The sequence below is a fragment of the Phyllobates terribilis genome, unplaced genomic scaffold (genome assembly GCF_046119375.1).
Source record: "Phyllobates terribilis strain yellow unplaced genomic scaffold, ASM4611937v1 Scaffold_12__6_contigs__length_324123572, whole genome shotgun sequence".
Lineage (NCBI taxonomy): Eukaryota > Metazoa > Chordata > Amphibia > Anura > Dendrobatidae > Phyllobates > Phyllobates terribilis.
In genome coordinates this window covers 279,966,779-279,984,598 of record NW_027362772.1, presented here as the reverse complement: position 1 = coordinate 279,984,598, position 17,820 = coordinate 279,966,779, and the positions used below count along the sequence as shown (strand labels likewise).

The 17,820-nt window shown below is 48.3% G+C and overlaps 1 protein-coding gene across 1 annotated transcript in view; it reads right to left on the bottom strand.

The window, feature by feature from the left end:
* Positions 1 to 17,820, bottom strand: part of SCN4B (sodium voltage-gated channel beta subunit 4) — a 61,518-nt gene that overhangs the window by 2,944 nt on the left and 40,754 nt on the right. Inside the window, exons 3-5 of the mRNA XM_073657056.1 lie at positions 16,878 to 17,059; positions 6,339 to 6,579; positions 1,019 to 1,148 (exon numbers count right to left, since the gene is read on the bottom strand). Of these exons, the coding sequence (XP_073513157.1) occupies positions 1,019 to 1,148; positions 6,339 to 6,579; positions 16,878 to 17,059 (553 nt within the window). The remainder of the gene's footprint in view (positions 1 to 1,018; positions 1,149 to 6,338; positions 6,580 to 16,877; positions 17,060 to 17,820) is intronic.

The window sequence follows — 17,820 nt, the reverse complement described above, 5'->3', positions numbered from 1 at the left end:
CACATCTACATACAGTAGATAGCACAGGATCCACCATTCACAATAGGTGATGACACAGCTCACCTCCTCCTCCTGTACAATGACTGATAACACCTCTATATACAGTAGATAACACAGGATCCACCATTCACAATAGGTGATATCACAGCTCACCTCCTCCTCCTGTACAATGACTGATAACACCTCTATATACAGTAGATAACACAGGCTCCACCATTCACAATAGGTGATGTCACAGCTCACCTCCTCCTCATGTACAATGACTGATAACACCTCTATATACAGTAGATAACACAGGCTCCACCATTCACAATAGGTGATATCACAGCTCACCTCCACCTCCTCCTCCTGTACAATGACTGATAACACTTCTATATACAGTGGATAACACAGGATCCATCATTCACAATAGGTGATGTCACAGCTCACCTCCTCCTCTTTTCTGCACAATGACCTTCGATCACAAAATATGCCCATGACAAAGCCTGCCCATAAGACTCTCACCATAGAAGTGAATGGGCATCTGCGATCTATGGTCAATGTTGCTGTAGTACAGGAAATCAGCTCTCCCCAGCTGTTCCGCTTGATTGACAGGTCCCCCCCTAAGGTTGTGTAGAAAGAGACCTGTCATTCCAGCGGAGCGGGCAGGAAGAGGCTGGAGGAGAGCGGCTGGCGGACACTAGCCCTGCGCCCGGCTTTGTGTTTTCTCTGCAATGTTCCCCTACAATGAAGGGGCCGGTCACTACTTCATGTTATACATGGTAAGAGGGAACACAACACTGCTGACAGTTTCCATTTAGCTAAGTACTGATCAGCAGAGTTATGAATACAGCTCTGGATGCGTAGAAACTATAGAATATGATGTAACAGTGTAATCAATAACTGTGCAGGGTCTTTACCTTTCATGTCTCTATGGAAACAATAAAACTGTCAGAACAGAGGATACACATTAATTCCTTTGCACATAAATGTAATAAACGCCACATTTTGCAAAAATTGACATGAAACAGGAACTCACTTTTTGTCACATTTTTTCTTTATAATGAAACTGACTGTCTTCTTTATGATAAGGATTAATATTAGAAGCCCGATGACGCCACCAACAACGGACACAATGATCAAGGTCAACGTGTTATCTACGATCTCAACTGAGGAAGAAAATAATGTGAGTAGTCAGCACAAACTTAAGAGAAAAGACAAGGAGACAGCCATCAAAAGTAATCAATACCTTATGGCCCCCATACAAACTAGACTAATATCAGTGGGATCAGCTGACAGTCTTATGTGTATGGGGTTTGACAAAACAACAATTTTTGTGTGGGTGGTTCTTATATACACTGCTCAAAAAAAATAAAGGAAACACTCAAATAACACATCCAAGATCTGAATGAATGAAATATTTGTCGCAGAGTGCATCTTCTTACAGTCACCACTGTACTTACAAGAGCTTCAATCAGCAAGATATCTTGAGTAAACAGTATTTACTTCATACTGGATAAACATGAGATACAATTCAGTGTCACACAGTCTGTGTGCTGCTGACATAACACATACAGAAAAAAAAACAACACAGGAAGTAAAAACAACCAACAATTGAGAGCTTCCCTCCCCACATTACAGCAAGCATATAACTTTACACACTATCGCCATCTGCTGTCTGGTTAGTATAAAGTCCTCCTTTCACTTATAATAAGTCCTAATCTGTTGCATATGCCAACAATATTCTCATTGAATACTTTGTTCTGTACAAAGTTGAATGTGCTGACAACAAAATCTCACAAAAATCATCAATGGAAATCAAATTTATTAACCAATGGAGGCCTGGATTTGGAGTCACCCCCAAAATTAAAGCGGAAAAACACACTACAGGCTGATCCAACTTTGATGTAATGTCCTTAAAACAAGTCAAAATGAGGCTCAGTATTGTGCGCGGCCTCCACGTGCCTGTATGACCTCCCTACAACGCCTGGCCATGCTCCTGATGAGGTTGCGGATGGTCTCCTGTGGGATCTCCTCCCAGACCTGGACTAAAGCATCCGCCAACTCCTGGACAGTCAACGTGACGTTGGTGGATGGAGCGAGACATGATGTCCCAGATGTGCTCAATCGGATTCAGGTCTGGGGAACGGGCGGGCCAGTCCATAGCTTCAATGCCTTCATCTTGCAGGAACTGCTGACACACTCCAGCCACATGAGGTCTGGCATTGTCCTGCATTAGGAGGAACCCAGGGCCAACCGCACCAGCATATGGTCTCACAAGGGGTCTGAGGATCTCATCTTGGCACCTAATGGCAGTCAGGCTACCTCTGGCGAGCACATGGAGGGCTGTGCTGCCCTCCAAAGAAATGCCACCCCACACCATTACTGACCCACTGCCAAACCGGTTATGCTGAAGGATGTTGCAGGCAGCAGATCGCTCTCCACGGCGTCTCCAGACTCTGTCACGTCTGTCACATGTGCTCAGTGTGAACCTGCTTTCATCTGTGAAGAACACAGGGCGCCAGTGGCGACTTTGCTGACAGACACAGCAAACCTTCTTGCCACAGCTCGCATTGATGTGCCATCCTGGATGAGCTGCACTACCTGAGCAACTTTTGTGGGTTGTAGAGTCCGTCTCATGCTACTACGAGTGTGAAAGCACAACCAACATTCAAAAGTGACCCAAACATCAGCCAGAAAGCATTGGTACCACTCCTTTATTGAGGGTGTCTTGATAATTGCCAATAATTTCCATCTATTGTCTATTCCATTTGCACAACAGCATGTGAAATTGATTGTCAATCAGTGTTGATTGTCAATCAGTTTGATTTCACAGAAGTTTGATGTACTTGGAGTTATATTCTGTTGTTTAAGTGTTCCCTTTATTTTTTTGAGCAGTGTATATCAGCATGCTGCCAGCACTATAGGTGCAGTAACTTCTAGAAAATAATTTGTTTTCAATTGCAGAAGTTAATTTTTTTATTTAAAAAAAAACATTCATTTGAAGGCTTTTTCTTTTTTTCATTGTATGCACTGCAGATGTGCTGTGGATTTTGAAGGTGAAACAACACCAGAGGAATAGAAACAAGATCTTACGGATGCACTTTTATAATGAATAAGGGATTGTTTTTTGGGAGAGGATATATTTTTAGGATTTATATTTTTAGGCATTCCAATCGGCCATATAAAGATGTAACTGTACTTCCATGATAAGCCACTGCAAAAAGGAATCATTATTTACATCCATTGCACCAATGGGATACAAATAATAGCATGAGTATGGGCAGTGATTGAAAAAATGAAAGAACTTATCAACTAAGTTGAAAGGTAAACGGATGATGCCTAAAGCCACATCCAAGTGATTCCCGCAGCAGCTGCCGTATTTAATGCTGAGGATGTGATTGCGGAGAAGGTGCATTGCGGAGGATGAAATTCGTGCCTACATCCTTAGCAGAAATTCACTTGCTGCCTATCTGAAGCCCGCAGCTCTTGTTATTTTACGCTGCAGATGGTTTTCCCTGCTTTTCTTAAAATCTCATGCACTACGCTGGCACTGTGTAAACTACACGTATCAAACTCTGGCCCTCATGGGGATTATATTTGGCCCGAGACAACGCCGGAGACTATATGAGGCCATTATACTGTATGGAGGACTAAGTGGGTCCATTACACTGTATGGAGGACTATGTGGTGCCATTATACTGTATGGAGGACTAAATGAGCCCATTATTCTGTATGGAGGACTATGTGGGGCCATTATACTGTATGGAGGACTATGTGGAGCCCATTATACTGTATGGAGGACTATGTGGGGCCCATTATTCTATATGGAGGACTATGTGGGGCCATTATTCTGTATGGAGGACTATGTGAGGCCCATTATACTGCATGGAGGACTATGTGGGGCCCATTATACTGTATGGAGGACTATGTGGGCCCATTATTCTGTATGGCACACTATGTGGCGCCATTATCCTGTATGGAAGACTATGTGGGGCCACTATACTGTATGGAGGACTATGTGGGGCCCATTATACTGTATGGAGGACTATGTGGGGCCATTATACTGTATGGAGGACTATGTGACGCCCATTATTCTGTATGGAGGACTATGTGGGGCCATTATACTGTATGGAGGACTATGTGGGGCCCATTAAACTGTATGGAGCACTATGTGGGGCCATTATACTGTATAGAGGACTATGTGGGGCCATTATACTGTATGGAGAACTATGTGGGGCCCATTATACTGTATGGAGAACTATGTGGGGCCCATTATACTGTATAGAGGACTATGTGGGGCCATTATACTGTATGGAGGACTATGTGGGGCCCATTATACTGTATGGAGGACTATGTGAGGCCCATTATACTGTATGGAGGACTATGTGAGGCCCATTATACTGTATGGAGAACTATATGGGGCCCATTATACTGTATGGAGGACTATGTGGGGCCCATTATACTGTATGGAGGACTATGTGGGGCCCATTATACTGTATGGAGGACTATGTGGGGCCCATTATACTGTATGGAGGACTATGTGGGGCCCATTATTCTGTATGGATGACTATGTGGGCCCATTATACGGTATGGAAGACTATGTGAGGCCCATTATACTGTATGGAGGACTATGTGGGGCCCATTATACTGTATGGAGGACTATGTGGGGCCCATTATACTGTATGGAGGACTATGTGGGGCCCATTATTCTGTATGGCACACTATGTGGGGCCATTATCCTGTATGGAAGACTACGTGGGGCCATTATACTGTATGGAGGACTATGTGGGGCCCATTATACTGTATGGAGGACTATGTGGGGCCATTATACTGTATGGAGGACTATGTGGGTCCCATTATTCTGTATGGAGGACTATGCGGGGCCATTATACTGTATGGAGGACTATGTAGGGCCCATTATACTGTATGGAGCACTATGTGGGGCCATTATACTGTATAGAGGACTATGTGGGGCCATTATACTGTATGGAGAACTATGTGGGGCCCATTATACTGTATGGAGAACTATGTGGGGCCCATTATACTGTATAGAGGACTATGTGGGGCCATTATACTGTATGGAGGACTATGTGGGGCCCATTATACTGTATGGAGGACTATGTGAGGCCCATTATACTGTATGGAGGACTATGTGGGGCCCATTATACGGTATGGAGGACTATGTGAGGCCCATTATACTGTATGGAGGACTATGTGGGGCCCATTATACTGTATGGAGGACTATGTGGGGCCCATTATACTGTATGGAGGACTATGTGGGGCCCATTATACTGTATGGAGGACTATGTGGGGCCCATTATACTGTATGGAGGACTATGTGGGGCCCATTATTCTGTATGGAGGACTATGTGGGGCCCATTATACTGTATGGAGGACTATGTGGGGCCCATTATACTGTATGGAGGACTATGTGGGCCCATTATTCTGTATGGAGGACTATGTGGGGCCCATTATACTGTATGGAGGACTATGTGGCGCCATTATAATGTATGGAGGACTATGTGGGGTCATTATACTGTATGGAGCACTATATGGGGCAATTATACTGTATAGAGGACTATATGGGGTCCATTATACGGTATGGAGGACTATGTGGGGCCCATTATTCTGTATGAAGGACTAAGTGGATCCCATTATACTGTATGGAGGACTATTTGGGGCCCATTATACTGTATAGAGGACTATGTGGGGCCCATTATACTGTATAGAGGACTATGTGGGGCCATTATTCTGTATGGAGGACTATGTGGGGCCCATTATACTGTATGGAGGACTATGTGGGGCCCATTATTCTGTATGGAGGACTGTGTGGGGTCCATTATACTGTATGGAGGACTATGTGGGGCCCATTATACTGTATGGAGGACTATGTGGGGCCCATTATACTGTATGGAGGACTATGTGGGAAATTTATATTAAAATCCACTTTAAAATTTCCATGTAAAACCATGCAGATTTTGATGAGGATTTCAGCGGCAAAATCCATGGATGACAATTTGGACTTTTGAAATTACAATTACTTTAACCATTAGATTGATAAACTCCTGTAATCAGAGTATTCATGTTCACCTAACTCAGACGCCCCTTATTTTTTTGCACACGAGAGAAAACGGACCATTTTTCATCACCGCGCTAAATCCCATTTTCATCCATTTTTTGGTCAATGTCTCTGTTTTTTACCATCGGTATGACATCCGTTTTTTTCTCGGATGCAAAAAAAAAAATCTTTAAAAGAAATACATTTTATTGTTTTTGTTCTTTTAGCTATGAAAAATGAAGAAGGAAAAATCAATCACTGATGGAAAACAGATTCGTCACATATCAGGGAAACTCACACTTGTCCACCACTGTAAGGTAGATCGTGGCATTGCTTTTGGTGTCTTTTTCCTTTTTGTTCGTCACAAGACAGGTATAAAATCCGGCGTCATCGAATTCCACTTCCCTCAGGAGTAAGGTCAGATTATAATCCTTGGTTTTATTGCTAGGAAGGAGTGTTATTCGATCGTGCCGATAACTATTTGGAATATCCATGCGTTTCGGTAGCGAATTCTTGTTCTTAAGTTTTCCATGATAAAGCTAGTAATGTAAAAAAAGGGAATGAAAGACAGAACTGAGAAATATATTAATATATATTCTTAAGGTGTGTTAGAAGCTCAGCCATATCTCTCCTCCTCATCCTCACTTTTCTATGTGTGGTTGCAAGATAACTATCTGCAGCAGGAGCCTCTCCCCTTAGCTCTGCATTCAGTAAGAAAAAAGATTGTTATCCGCCAGTCATTAGCTGAAATTGGAACTGATTATCAAGGAACTATACAAGTCTGACTTTTTCCAGATCAGGCTTCTCACGTCGGTGATTTTCTTGTATGTAAAGATGTGTTCAGTGTTCTTTACCATTGTGCAATCAGTTTGGTCAGAGTTTCATCGATTTCTTTAGGATGAAAAAAAAAATGATGGAGGTTTCTCTAACTTTTCATAAGTCTATGTAAAATGGACAACACATGTGTGTCACCCTACCTGGATGCCACAAGTGTAATAAAGCTGTGTCTGAGAGCAAGGGGGAGGTTCTCTGGTCAGGGGAACATTAGCATGCAATGCCTCCTGTCTCAGGCCAGTAGGGGGAGCAGGCTGCCCCTATAAAAGCTGGTACTGGGGACACTGTTAGGGAGAACTGGAAAGCCTGTCTCAGCACTGAGACGTGTCCCAGAGTGGAGCAGGGACAGAAAGTTGATTGCACCTAAGAGGAAGTGTGGCAGTAGGAGAGAGCCACCAGCCAGAGACAAGAGGCGAAGAGAGCCTGTCTTGGCAGAGAAAAGACTTAATTTTACCAGACTTTGGTGTCTGAGGCTGGAAGGATTCCACATCCCCCAGCAGAGAACCAGTCCGCAAGGGACTGTACATTCCTTGGCCTAAGAAGCCTGGAGGCCCTGCCACAACCGAAGGGACCAGTAAAGCCGTACAAGGCTGGGAGCAAAAAGGAACCCACGTCGCAGGCCATACAGGCGAGAAAGCACGGAAAGCTCGGAAACGTGGGCTGTTATCCTATCAGGAGGAGATAGTCAGAAGGAGCGCAGAAAGCACGGTAGGCCTACACCCTCACCCTGACCAGGGCCAATTTCCCCGTTGCTCTCAGACATCCAGGTCCCCTCCTAGCTGGGACTGTTTGTGGGTCAGTTTACCTGTTTAGTAAAGACCCTGGACTGCAACCTGTTGTCTGTGTGCTCCTTGCTCCTCCAGCACTACCATCACTCCCACCATCCACTATACTGCCCTGGGGCCGCACTCTTCCCGTGGGGAGTCACACTACCATAGCTGCACACCTCATCAGCCCCAGCGGTCTGCATGCAGCGGCGGTTCCTAATAACCGCAATCCACGGGTGGCGTAGTCGGACATAATCAATATAACGGACTACCACTGGCCTGACCACCCTTAGCCACGGAACCGGGTTGCCACTACTACTCCCATCGCTCCCTATTGCCCGGATCCGAGTGCCCCACGGCCCAGGGGGCGAGTCAGCTTTGGCGTAGTTGGCAGGATTTCGTGCCCGCAACCACCGGGTACTGCGTGCCTGAAAAAGACTGTTGTAAACTTACCTGTGGAGAAGTTTCCCGCCATCAGACGCCATCTCGGACCGTTTCCCGCCGTCCGGAGTCGTTTCCCGCCATCCGGAGCCGATTCCCGCCATCAGACGCCATCTTGGACCGTTTCCCGCCGTCTTCCCGCCATCGGACGCCATCTTCAGGACGCCGCGCGGGAAGAAGAGGGGCGTGGACGTCAAAACCGCGCGAGATCCGAAGCTCCGCCCCACGCACCAACGCTGCGCAAGGTCCTGGAAGGGAGAGAGAGCGACGCTGACGTCATCGGAGTGCGACGCCAGGTCCTCGTCCAGAGCCGCGGCCTACAGAAGAGGATCGTCGGAAGGTAGGCCACACTTCACTAGGGGGGGAGGAAGATGTCGGACACAGAGGCGCCCACTACCACCAACGCAGCTGCAGCAGCGGTGATGCCCTTTTCCCTGCCCTACATCCCTGGAGCGGCCTGGCTGCCCAAATACTCAGGGGAGCCCCATGCCCTAACTGACTTCAAGGAAAAGCTATACAGTTTGTTCCAGGTTTACCCCCTGACAGAGGAGTAGAAGGTCAGCATATTAACAGGGCAGTTAACTGGCGCAGCCCAAAGGGAGGTAAAATCATGGCCCACTGAGGAGAAAAGGACTGTGAAGGGTATTCTGGCCCGGCTGCGGGGTACCTTTGATACACGTACCTCCGCTGAAATTAAAATGAGGTTCTATGGATGTAAGCAGCGGGCACAGGACAGCATCAGAGACTATGCCCTAAATCTGCAGGAAGCCTTGAGGGCTATTCAACAAACTGACCCTGGCAGTGTGCAGGAAACCGATAAGCTGCTAACAGAGCAATTCATAGAGGGTCTGCTGTCCAGCGCCCACAGGGCCCAGCTGCGCCTCATGTTCTTCCAGAACCCCGACCTGACCTTTGCCCAATTTAAGGACAGGGCCATAAGGGTGCTCCGTGAATCTGCAACCAGTGGCGCTATGAACCCCCGGCGCCCTGCTATCACCTACCACCAGGAGGCGGCGCCCTCCTCTATGGACTCCGTGGAGGCTGATGCACAGGCCCTGAACCAAGCCCCGTCGAAAGGCCTGCACCACCAAGTCCAGGAGCTGACCAGGAGCGTCGCAGCGTTGACCAGGACCGTCCAGGCGTTGCAAGTGGACCCGTCAAGACCCATCAAGCTGGCTTCAAGTCCGGAGGATGTCTTGTGGCGTCGACAGAGGAGGATCCCGTCGTTCCGAGGGAGGCCCACAGACCGCTACGCAGAGGATGGACAGCCCATTTGCCGTCGATGCAACCAGCCCGGACACATTTCCAGGTACTGTAATTTAAACGGGTCCAACCTGGGGCAGAGGGCCGACCCCCAGGCATAAGATCACCAGGCCCTTATAATTGGCGTGATAATTACGTTGGGGGGCGCCCGGTTTTACCCGTGGTGCTGGACGGTATCCCCATGAGCGCCTTGCTGGATACTGGGTCGCAAGTAACCACAATCCCTTATGTACTTTTTAAGCAGTATTGGACTGATGCTGATATCACACGGTATCCAGACAGTAACTTGAGCATCATCGCCAGTAATGGCTTACCCGTGCCGCAGATGGGGTTCAAGGAGATGACCATTAAAATTGGTAAAGTTGAACTGCCGGCACAGGGAGTGATTATTGTGGACATTGACCGTCATGAAAGTCACCCTAAAATAACTGTGGGTACTAACATAATTGAAAATTGTCTTTCAGAAGTAATTGTAATTCTACAACAGGTGGCGGTGAATGCTAGTTCCAGCCAACAGAGAGTCCTCAACAAGGAGATAAAAGCCCTGATGAGACGGCAGCAGGTAGAACTGTCTGGTGGTGAGACCGGTAGCGTAAGACTCAGTGATCCATTCCCCATTTCCATGCCTCCCAAAAGTGAAATGATGATCTGGTGTCGGACTGCAATCGGGTTGAGAGGTAGAGACTACCAAGCCATGGTAGAACCTGTGTACTCAGACAGCAGGCCCACCATTTTGACAGCCCGGGGGGTGGTTGATGTCCGTCATGGGAGGGTGCCCGTCCGCATCCTCAACATTGGGGAGAGGGAAGTACACTTACCCAGGTACGCTACACTCGCCAAACTGTTTGTCGTCGAACACCAAGCTATCAGGGCCGTGGAACCCTTGCCTCCATCTCCACAGGCGGAGGGTAATGGCTCCCAGAAACAAAAGGAGGACTGGTGCCAGAAACTCCACGTGGGTGCTGACTCCACTCCCCTGCACCAAAAACAAGGAGTCTACCGGGTGGTACGGGAGTACGAGAGAGTCTTTAGTAAGCACCCGCTAGACTTCGGCAGAGTAAAAGGGATAGAACACCACATCCCCACAGGAAGCCACCCACCAATATAAGAGAGGCACAGACCTGTACCCCCTGCACATTATCAGAACGCCAAGGGTATGCTAAGGGAGATGAAAGAAGCTGGGGTCATTAGAGACAGCTGTAGCCCCTGGGCAGCCCCCTTGGTTCTGGTCAAAAAGAAAGACGGCACCATGAGAATGTGCGTGGACTATAAACAAATCAACCGTATCACCCACAAAGACGCATATCCGCTGCCTAGAATAGAAGAGTCTTTAGCCGCACTAAAATCTGCTAACTTCTTTTCTACTTTGGACCTTACTAGCGGGTACTGGCAGGTTCCTGTGGCAGAGGCTGACAAGGAGAAGACCGCCTTCACCACCCCGATGGGACTGAGCGAATTCAACTGTATGCCTTTCGGGCTCTGCAACGCACCAGGGACCTTCCAGCGGCTGATGGAATGCTGTCTAGGGCACCGAAACTTCGAGACGGTCCTCCTTTACCTGGACGACGTGATCGTCTATTCGAAGACCTACGAGGACCATCTCAAGCACCTGGCTGAGGTGTTCGAAGCCCTGGCAGGCTATGGCCTGAAGGTGAAACCATCGAAGTGCCACCTGCTGAAACCAAAGGTCCAGTACCTAGGGCACGTGGTAAGCGCGGAAGGAGTGGCCCCCGACCCTGACAAGGTCACGGCAATCAAGAGCTGGCCAAGCCCCTCGAACATCAAAGAGGTGAGACAGTTTCTCGGGTTGGTAGGCTACTACCAAAGGTTCATCCCCGGGTTCACCAAGATGGCAGCTCCTATGCAGGACCTCCTGATTGGACAGTCTAAGTCCAGGAGCCAAAAGCCGCCCTTCAAGTGGGATAAACCGGAAGAGGAGTCCTTCCGCCAGCTAAAGTTGGCCCTCACAGGGGACGAGATCTTGGCCTACCCTGATTATGGCCAGCCTTTCATTCTCCACACAGATGCCAGTAATGTGGGACTGGGAGCCGTATTGTCCCAAAACCAACAGGGCAGAGAACGGGTGATCGCATACGCCAGCCGGAAGCTGAGGCCCACCGAGAGGAACCCGGAGAATTACAGCTCCTTCAAGCTAGAATTCTTGGCGGTGGTGTGGGCCGTGACAGAATGCTTCAAGCATTACCTGGCCTCCGCAAAGTTCACCGTGTACACGGACAACAACCCGTTGACACACCTGGACAATGCAAGGCTGGGTGCCCTGGAACAGCGGTGGATGGCCCGTCTCTCCAACTATGACTTCGTGATCAAGTACCGGGCAGGCAAAACCAACGCCAATGCGGACGCCCTATCAAGGATGCCTCACTTACCTGAAGGTGACGAAGACCCAGAAGAGCTGGAGGAGGTAAAACTCCCCGCGTTTCACCGGTATGGAGCCGCTCAACACTCTCACCGCGTGAAGGAGGAGGATCTAACAACTGTGATGATGAATCCCCTACCTCACCACAGCTGGGCCGAGACCCAAGATAGTGACCCTGCAGTCCGCCTGGTGAAAGATCTGCTGACCCGGGAAGACGCCCGCCTAGATCCAGATGCCCCAGAGGAAGCCAAGCAGCTGTGGAAGGAGAAGAGCAAGCTGTTCCTCTACGAAGGCAAGTTGTGCAGAAGGATTGTCAACCACCGGACGCACGAGCTGACCTGGCAAGTTGTGGTCCCAAGGCGGGATGCACCTATGGTCCTGGGGGCTTACCATGACAGAGCGGGGCACTTCGGTTGGAAGAAACTGGAGTTCCTGCTAAGAGGAAGGTTCTTTTGGGTCGGCATGAGAGGAGCAGTAGAAAAGTGGTGCAGAGACTGTGGCCCTTGTCACCTGAGGAGGAAGGACCGCACCAGCCAGAAGACACCCTTGAGGCCCATCGTCACCACGCAGCCTCTTGAGCTGGTAGCTCTGGACCACGTCAAATTGGCTCCAAGCCGGTCCGGGTACATCTACGCCCTGACAATCGTGGACCACTATTTCCGTTTTCTAGTGGTGGTCCCGGTAAAGGACTTGACAGCCCAAACAGCGGCCCGAGCCTTCCAGCAATACTTCTGCCGTCCACACGGGTATCCGGAACAGGTCCTGACAGACCAGGGTCCAGCGTTTGAAGCTGAAATCTTCCAGGAGTTCTGCAACCTCTATGGCTGTAAGAAGATTCGGACAACGCCTTACCACCCCCAAACCAACGGGATGTGTGAGAAGATGAACAATATAGTCATTGATCTCCTGAAGACATTGCCCCTGGAGGAACGCAGCCTGTGGCCAGAAAAACTGCCGGACCTGGTAGACATATACAACAATATCCCGGTGAACGCTACAAACTGCACCCCGGCTTACCTGATGCGAGCCAGACCGGGTAAGCTGCCCGTAGACCTGGAGATGGGAGTCCTATTACCTGAGGACACCTCCCCGGATGCGGACTGGGATACGGAAAGGCAACTGCAGTACAAGAAGGTACAGGAGAGTGTGGAGAAGAGCCTGGCCCAGGTGAGAGAGAAGCAAGAAAGACTCTTCAATCAACACGCCCCTGCTAGTCCCCTAGAACCTGGTGAGCAAGTCCTAAAGCGAAAAAGAAGGCTACATAAGTTGGACGACCAGTGGGAAAGGGAACCCTACACCGTACTGCAGTCTGACCACGACAACCCAAAGGTGTGCGTGATCACCAAGGACGGAGGAGAAACCACTAGTGTCGTCTCCAGAGACCACCTCAAAAGGTGCCCCGAGCAACTCCGTAGTGCAGAAGAGGATCAGAGTGACCTTGAACCCGCGGAGGACAAGGAAGAAATGATCAGCACCGTTCTCGGAGAGTTCCCTCAGTCCTGGACTCGCATAAATGATGCTATAGTGGTACCCGTCCTGCATTTCCTGCAACCGGCACAGAAACAACCAACACCAGAGCCGGAAGGTGAAGAGGAGCAAGCGGTTCCAGAGGCAGAAGAGCCTGTACCAGCAGCCCAGGAGAGTCAACCCTCTGCTGACAGTGAGCCTGCCATGCCTGCGGTAAGCCAAAGAACCCGCAGACAGCTGCCTGCCCTACCTGTACATTCAGCTGGTAGCTGTACCCCTAACGCTAGTGGGGAAAGCCAGGTTGGTCCACCACCAGACAGTGGGTTAAGGAGGTCAACCAGGAGCACAAAGGGGCAGATACCCGCTCGCTGGAGAATATAGAGTGTACTAAATTGTAATTAACCCTGTTGCCAAATGTTGAATCGTTTGCAAAGTTACATGCATGTTTGGTAATACTCTGTTTCAGTTTCTTGCAGCTACCGTAAGGACTCAAAGGTTATGGACTTTTTATAACCGGGACTTTGCATGGACTGCATTCTGAGCCTAACCCAGGAATGAACTAAGACTGTGAAGGACTTGGGGTAGGACAGACCCCCACCTGGTTAAGGCTCCCCGTTGTTTTGGTGATATGGACACCCGGTCACAGGCCACACTGTGACCTAAAGAACTCAATTTGTGCGTCGTCTGTCTATTAATGTATTATTGTTATGCATATTGTCTTTGTTTATTGTTTAGTCCCGGAGTACTAAATTTCACTAGGGGGGAATGTGTCACCCTACCTGGATGCCACAAGTGTAATAAAGCTGTGTCTGAGAGCAAGGGGGAGGTTCTCTGGTCAGGGGAACATTAGCATGCAATGCCTCCTGTCTCAGGCCAGTAGGGGGAGCAGGCTGCCCCTAAAAAAAGCTGGTACTGGGGACAGGGTTAGGGAGAACTGGATTGCCTGTCTCAGCTCTGAGACGTGTCCCAGAGTGGAGCAGGGACAGAAAGTTGATTGCACCTAAGAGGAAGTGTGGCAGTAGGAGAGAGCCACCAGCCAGAGACAAGAGGCGAAGAGAGCCTGTCTTGGCAGAGAAAAGACTTAATTTTACCAGACTTTGGTGTCTGAGGCTGGAAGGTTTCCACATCCCCCAGCAGAGAACCAGTCCGCAAGGGACTGTACATTCCTTGGCCTAAGAAGCCTGGAGGCCCTGCCACAACCGAAGGGACCAGTAAAGCCGTACAAGGCTGGGAGCAAAAAGGAACCCACGTCGCAGGCCATACAGGCGAGAAAGCACGGAAAGCTCGGAAACGTGGGCTGTTATCCTATCAGGAGGAGATAGTCAGAAGGAGCGCAGAAAGCACGGTAGGCCTACACCCTCACCCTGACCAGGGCCAATTTCCCCGTTGCTCTCAGACATCCAGGTCCCCTCCTAGCTGGGACTGTTTGTGGGTCAGTTTACCTGTTTAGTAAAGACCCTGGACTGCAACCTGTTGTCTGTGTGCTCCTTGCTCCTCCAGCACTACCATCACTCCCACCATCCACTATACTGCCCTGGATCCGCACTCTTCCCGTGGGGAGTCACACTACCATAGCTGCACACCTCATCAGCCCCAGCGGTCTGCATGCAGCGGCGGTTCCTAATAACCGCAATCCACGGGTGGCGTAGTCGGACATAATCAATATAACGGACTACCACTGGCCTGTCCACCCTGAGCCACGGAACCGGGTTGCCACTACTACTCCCATCGCTCCCTATTGCCCGGATCCGAGTGCCCCACGGCCCAGGGGGCGAGTCACATGGGTCACATCCGAGTGCTGTCTGATTTTATCACGGAACCATAGACTTGCATTGCCGGTTATGACTCGAGATTCGGATACAAATCAGACACGTCGCCATGATTTTGTGCTGACCATCGAGTCAACAAGAATACACAGACAGGTGAACAGCTCCATAGACTACAATAGGAATGTACAGACAGGTGAACAGCTCCATAGGCTATAATAGGCAGGGGCGTAACGACCGCGAACGCAGAGGGTGAGACCTTGCCCGTGTGGGAGGGGGGCTCGCCGACAACGGCACCTACTTCAGCTGGATGTCCGTCCACCGGGTCCCTGCACCACAATACACTCCGCCAGCCAATCAGAAGCAGACAACTGATGTTGGCATGCCCGTCAAGGCTGGCATATGGCAGTGATGCCACGAACTGCCCGTCACTTGCAAGCTTAAGTCATTTCCGGTTTCTGTGCCAGCTATGCAAGAGGACGCCACATGTCGTGGGAGAGGGGAAAGGTAAGAAGACTCGTTTTTTTTTTATGTTTTGTAAAAGAGCATCAAAACAATCATTATACAATGATGGAACTCAGGATGGGGATCAGTATTCCAGGATGGGGGTCATTATACCAGGATGGGGTCCAGGATGGGAGTCTTTATACTAGGTTGGGGGTCATTATACCTTGATGTGGTCCAGGATGAGGGTCATTATACTAGGAACGGGCCAGGATGGGGGACATTATGAAATGATGGGGGGCATTATAACAGGAAGAGGCAAGGATGAGGGACATTATTACAGGATGGGGGCCAGGATGAGGGACATTATTACAGAAAGGGGCCAAGATGGGGTCATTATACTAGGAAGGGGCAAGGATGGGGGACATTATTACATGATGGGGACCAGAATGAGGGACATTATTACAGAAAGGGACCAGGATGGGATCATTATACCAGGAAGGGACAAGGATAGGGGACATTATTACAGGATGGGGGGGTCATTATACCAGGAAGGGGGAAGGATGGGGACATTATTACTGGATGGGGTCCAGAATGAGGGACATTATTACAGAAAGGGGCCACGATAGGGGTCATTATACCAGGAAAGGACAAGGATGGGGGACATTATTACTGGATGGGGACCAGAATGAGGGACATTATTACAGAAAGGGGCCAGGGTGGGGGACAATATTACATGGAGGGTGAACACGTCTTTATTAAATCTAGAGTGCTGCAAGGGCCCATACATCTGACCAACATGCAGGTGAGGGCCCATGTCCAAATTCTGCTCCAGGCCCAGAAGACTCTAGTTATGTCACTGATAATAGGTAAGAGTTTTATTCGTGGAAACATGGAGAGACCTGGTACAGAAATAACTGACCTCTGAATGAGCCCTAACAGTAGGGGAAAGTTGCTCCCGACTACCATCCCCTGTCCCTGATGTAATAGCGCAGTGCTGATGGCTTGCCATAGCAGCTGGGGGCTTGCTGAAGGTCTCTGTCACCACCATCTTGGTACTCCTGTAAATCTCACTCATAGGTCTTGGAAAATGGTAACACAAAGTTTAGAATTCTTTAAAAAAAAAAAAAAACTACTTTGCCATCACCATAATCGTCACCTGAATCATGTTGAAAAATGTATCGCGCAATGAATGCTGTTAAAAAGGGCACCTAAAAAACAATGGCGGAATTGCACTTTTTTTTCCCACTTTTAAGAACGTTTTATGGTAAAATAAATGGCGCCATTCAAAACTTCAACCGGTCCCCGAGAAAGAAAAATACAAGCTATATGGACGGAAGAATAAAAAAAAAAGTTATAACTTTTCGAAGAAGAGGAGAAAGAAATGAAAGCACAAAAATAAAAAATTGCCACGTCTCCCAAGAGTTTATCTAAGATACATTGCCAGCATGAAGGTCATTTCTATAGGATGTACTTACTATTTCTGGCTTTGTTGACATATTGTATGCCCTGTATTCCCAGGAGAAGGTAACATCCTCAAAACCAATGCAGGTGGTAAATATGCACATCAGGCCGATATCTGTTCCATTCCGAGCCTTGACCTGAGGGTTTTTCCCTACATTGACTTCCAATGAGAAGCAGGTATGTGCAAGTAACGCAGCTGGAAAAAGACGAAAGTGGTAATGATCATCCTTATAGCAGGCTGTAACATTAAATTAGTGCAAAAAATGTACCGCAGATCCTAAATAAGAATATAATAGAGTAGAATATTAGTATAATAATAGTGTAATATTAGTAGTAATAAAAGCATAAAGCATGGGCAACGCTGCAGCCAGGTTTAGTCCACACATCCTAAGATGCGGATTAACCACATCAGATGAAGCCGCTGTTTTCTGACCTTCACAAAAAGCCCTTAGTCAGTGATAACGGAGTATAAAAATCTGAAAATTACCTGCAGATCAGGAATTATTTCAAATTGGCAATATATAAAATATATACCCATATTTCAACGCATTAAAGGGGTTTTCAAGGCTTCAGCTAAATTTACTTACAGTGACTGCAAATTACCATGTCCAGACAGAGTGCAATATGCTGTTCTCTTTCTTGATCGAGCAGTCATCATGAGCCCACAAGTATGTGATTTGCATTCTGGTGGTCATGAGAAGTTTAGCAACTTTTCCTGCTTCTCTCAATGGTCTATAAATATATACAATTCTTACATATTATCATTGTTATATAACAGAAAAATATTGCATTACTGCCAAGCTATATGTAAGTTAAGCTGCCACCTGTGTCTCCAGTGGGTTTCCTTCAGGTTCTATGTAAGTTAAGCTGTAGCCTGTGCTTCCAGTGGTTGTTCTTCAGGTTTTATTTAAATTAAGCTACAGACTGTAGCTCCAATGGATGTTCTCCAGGTTCTAT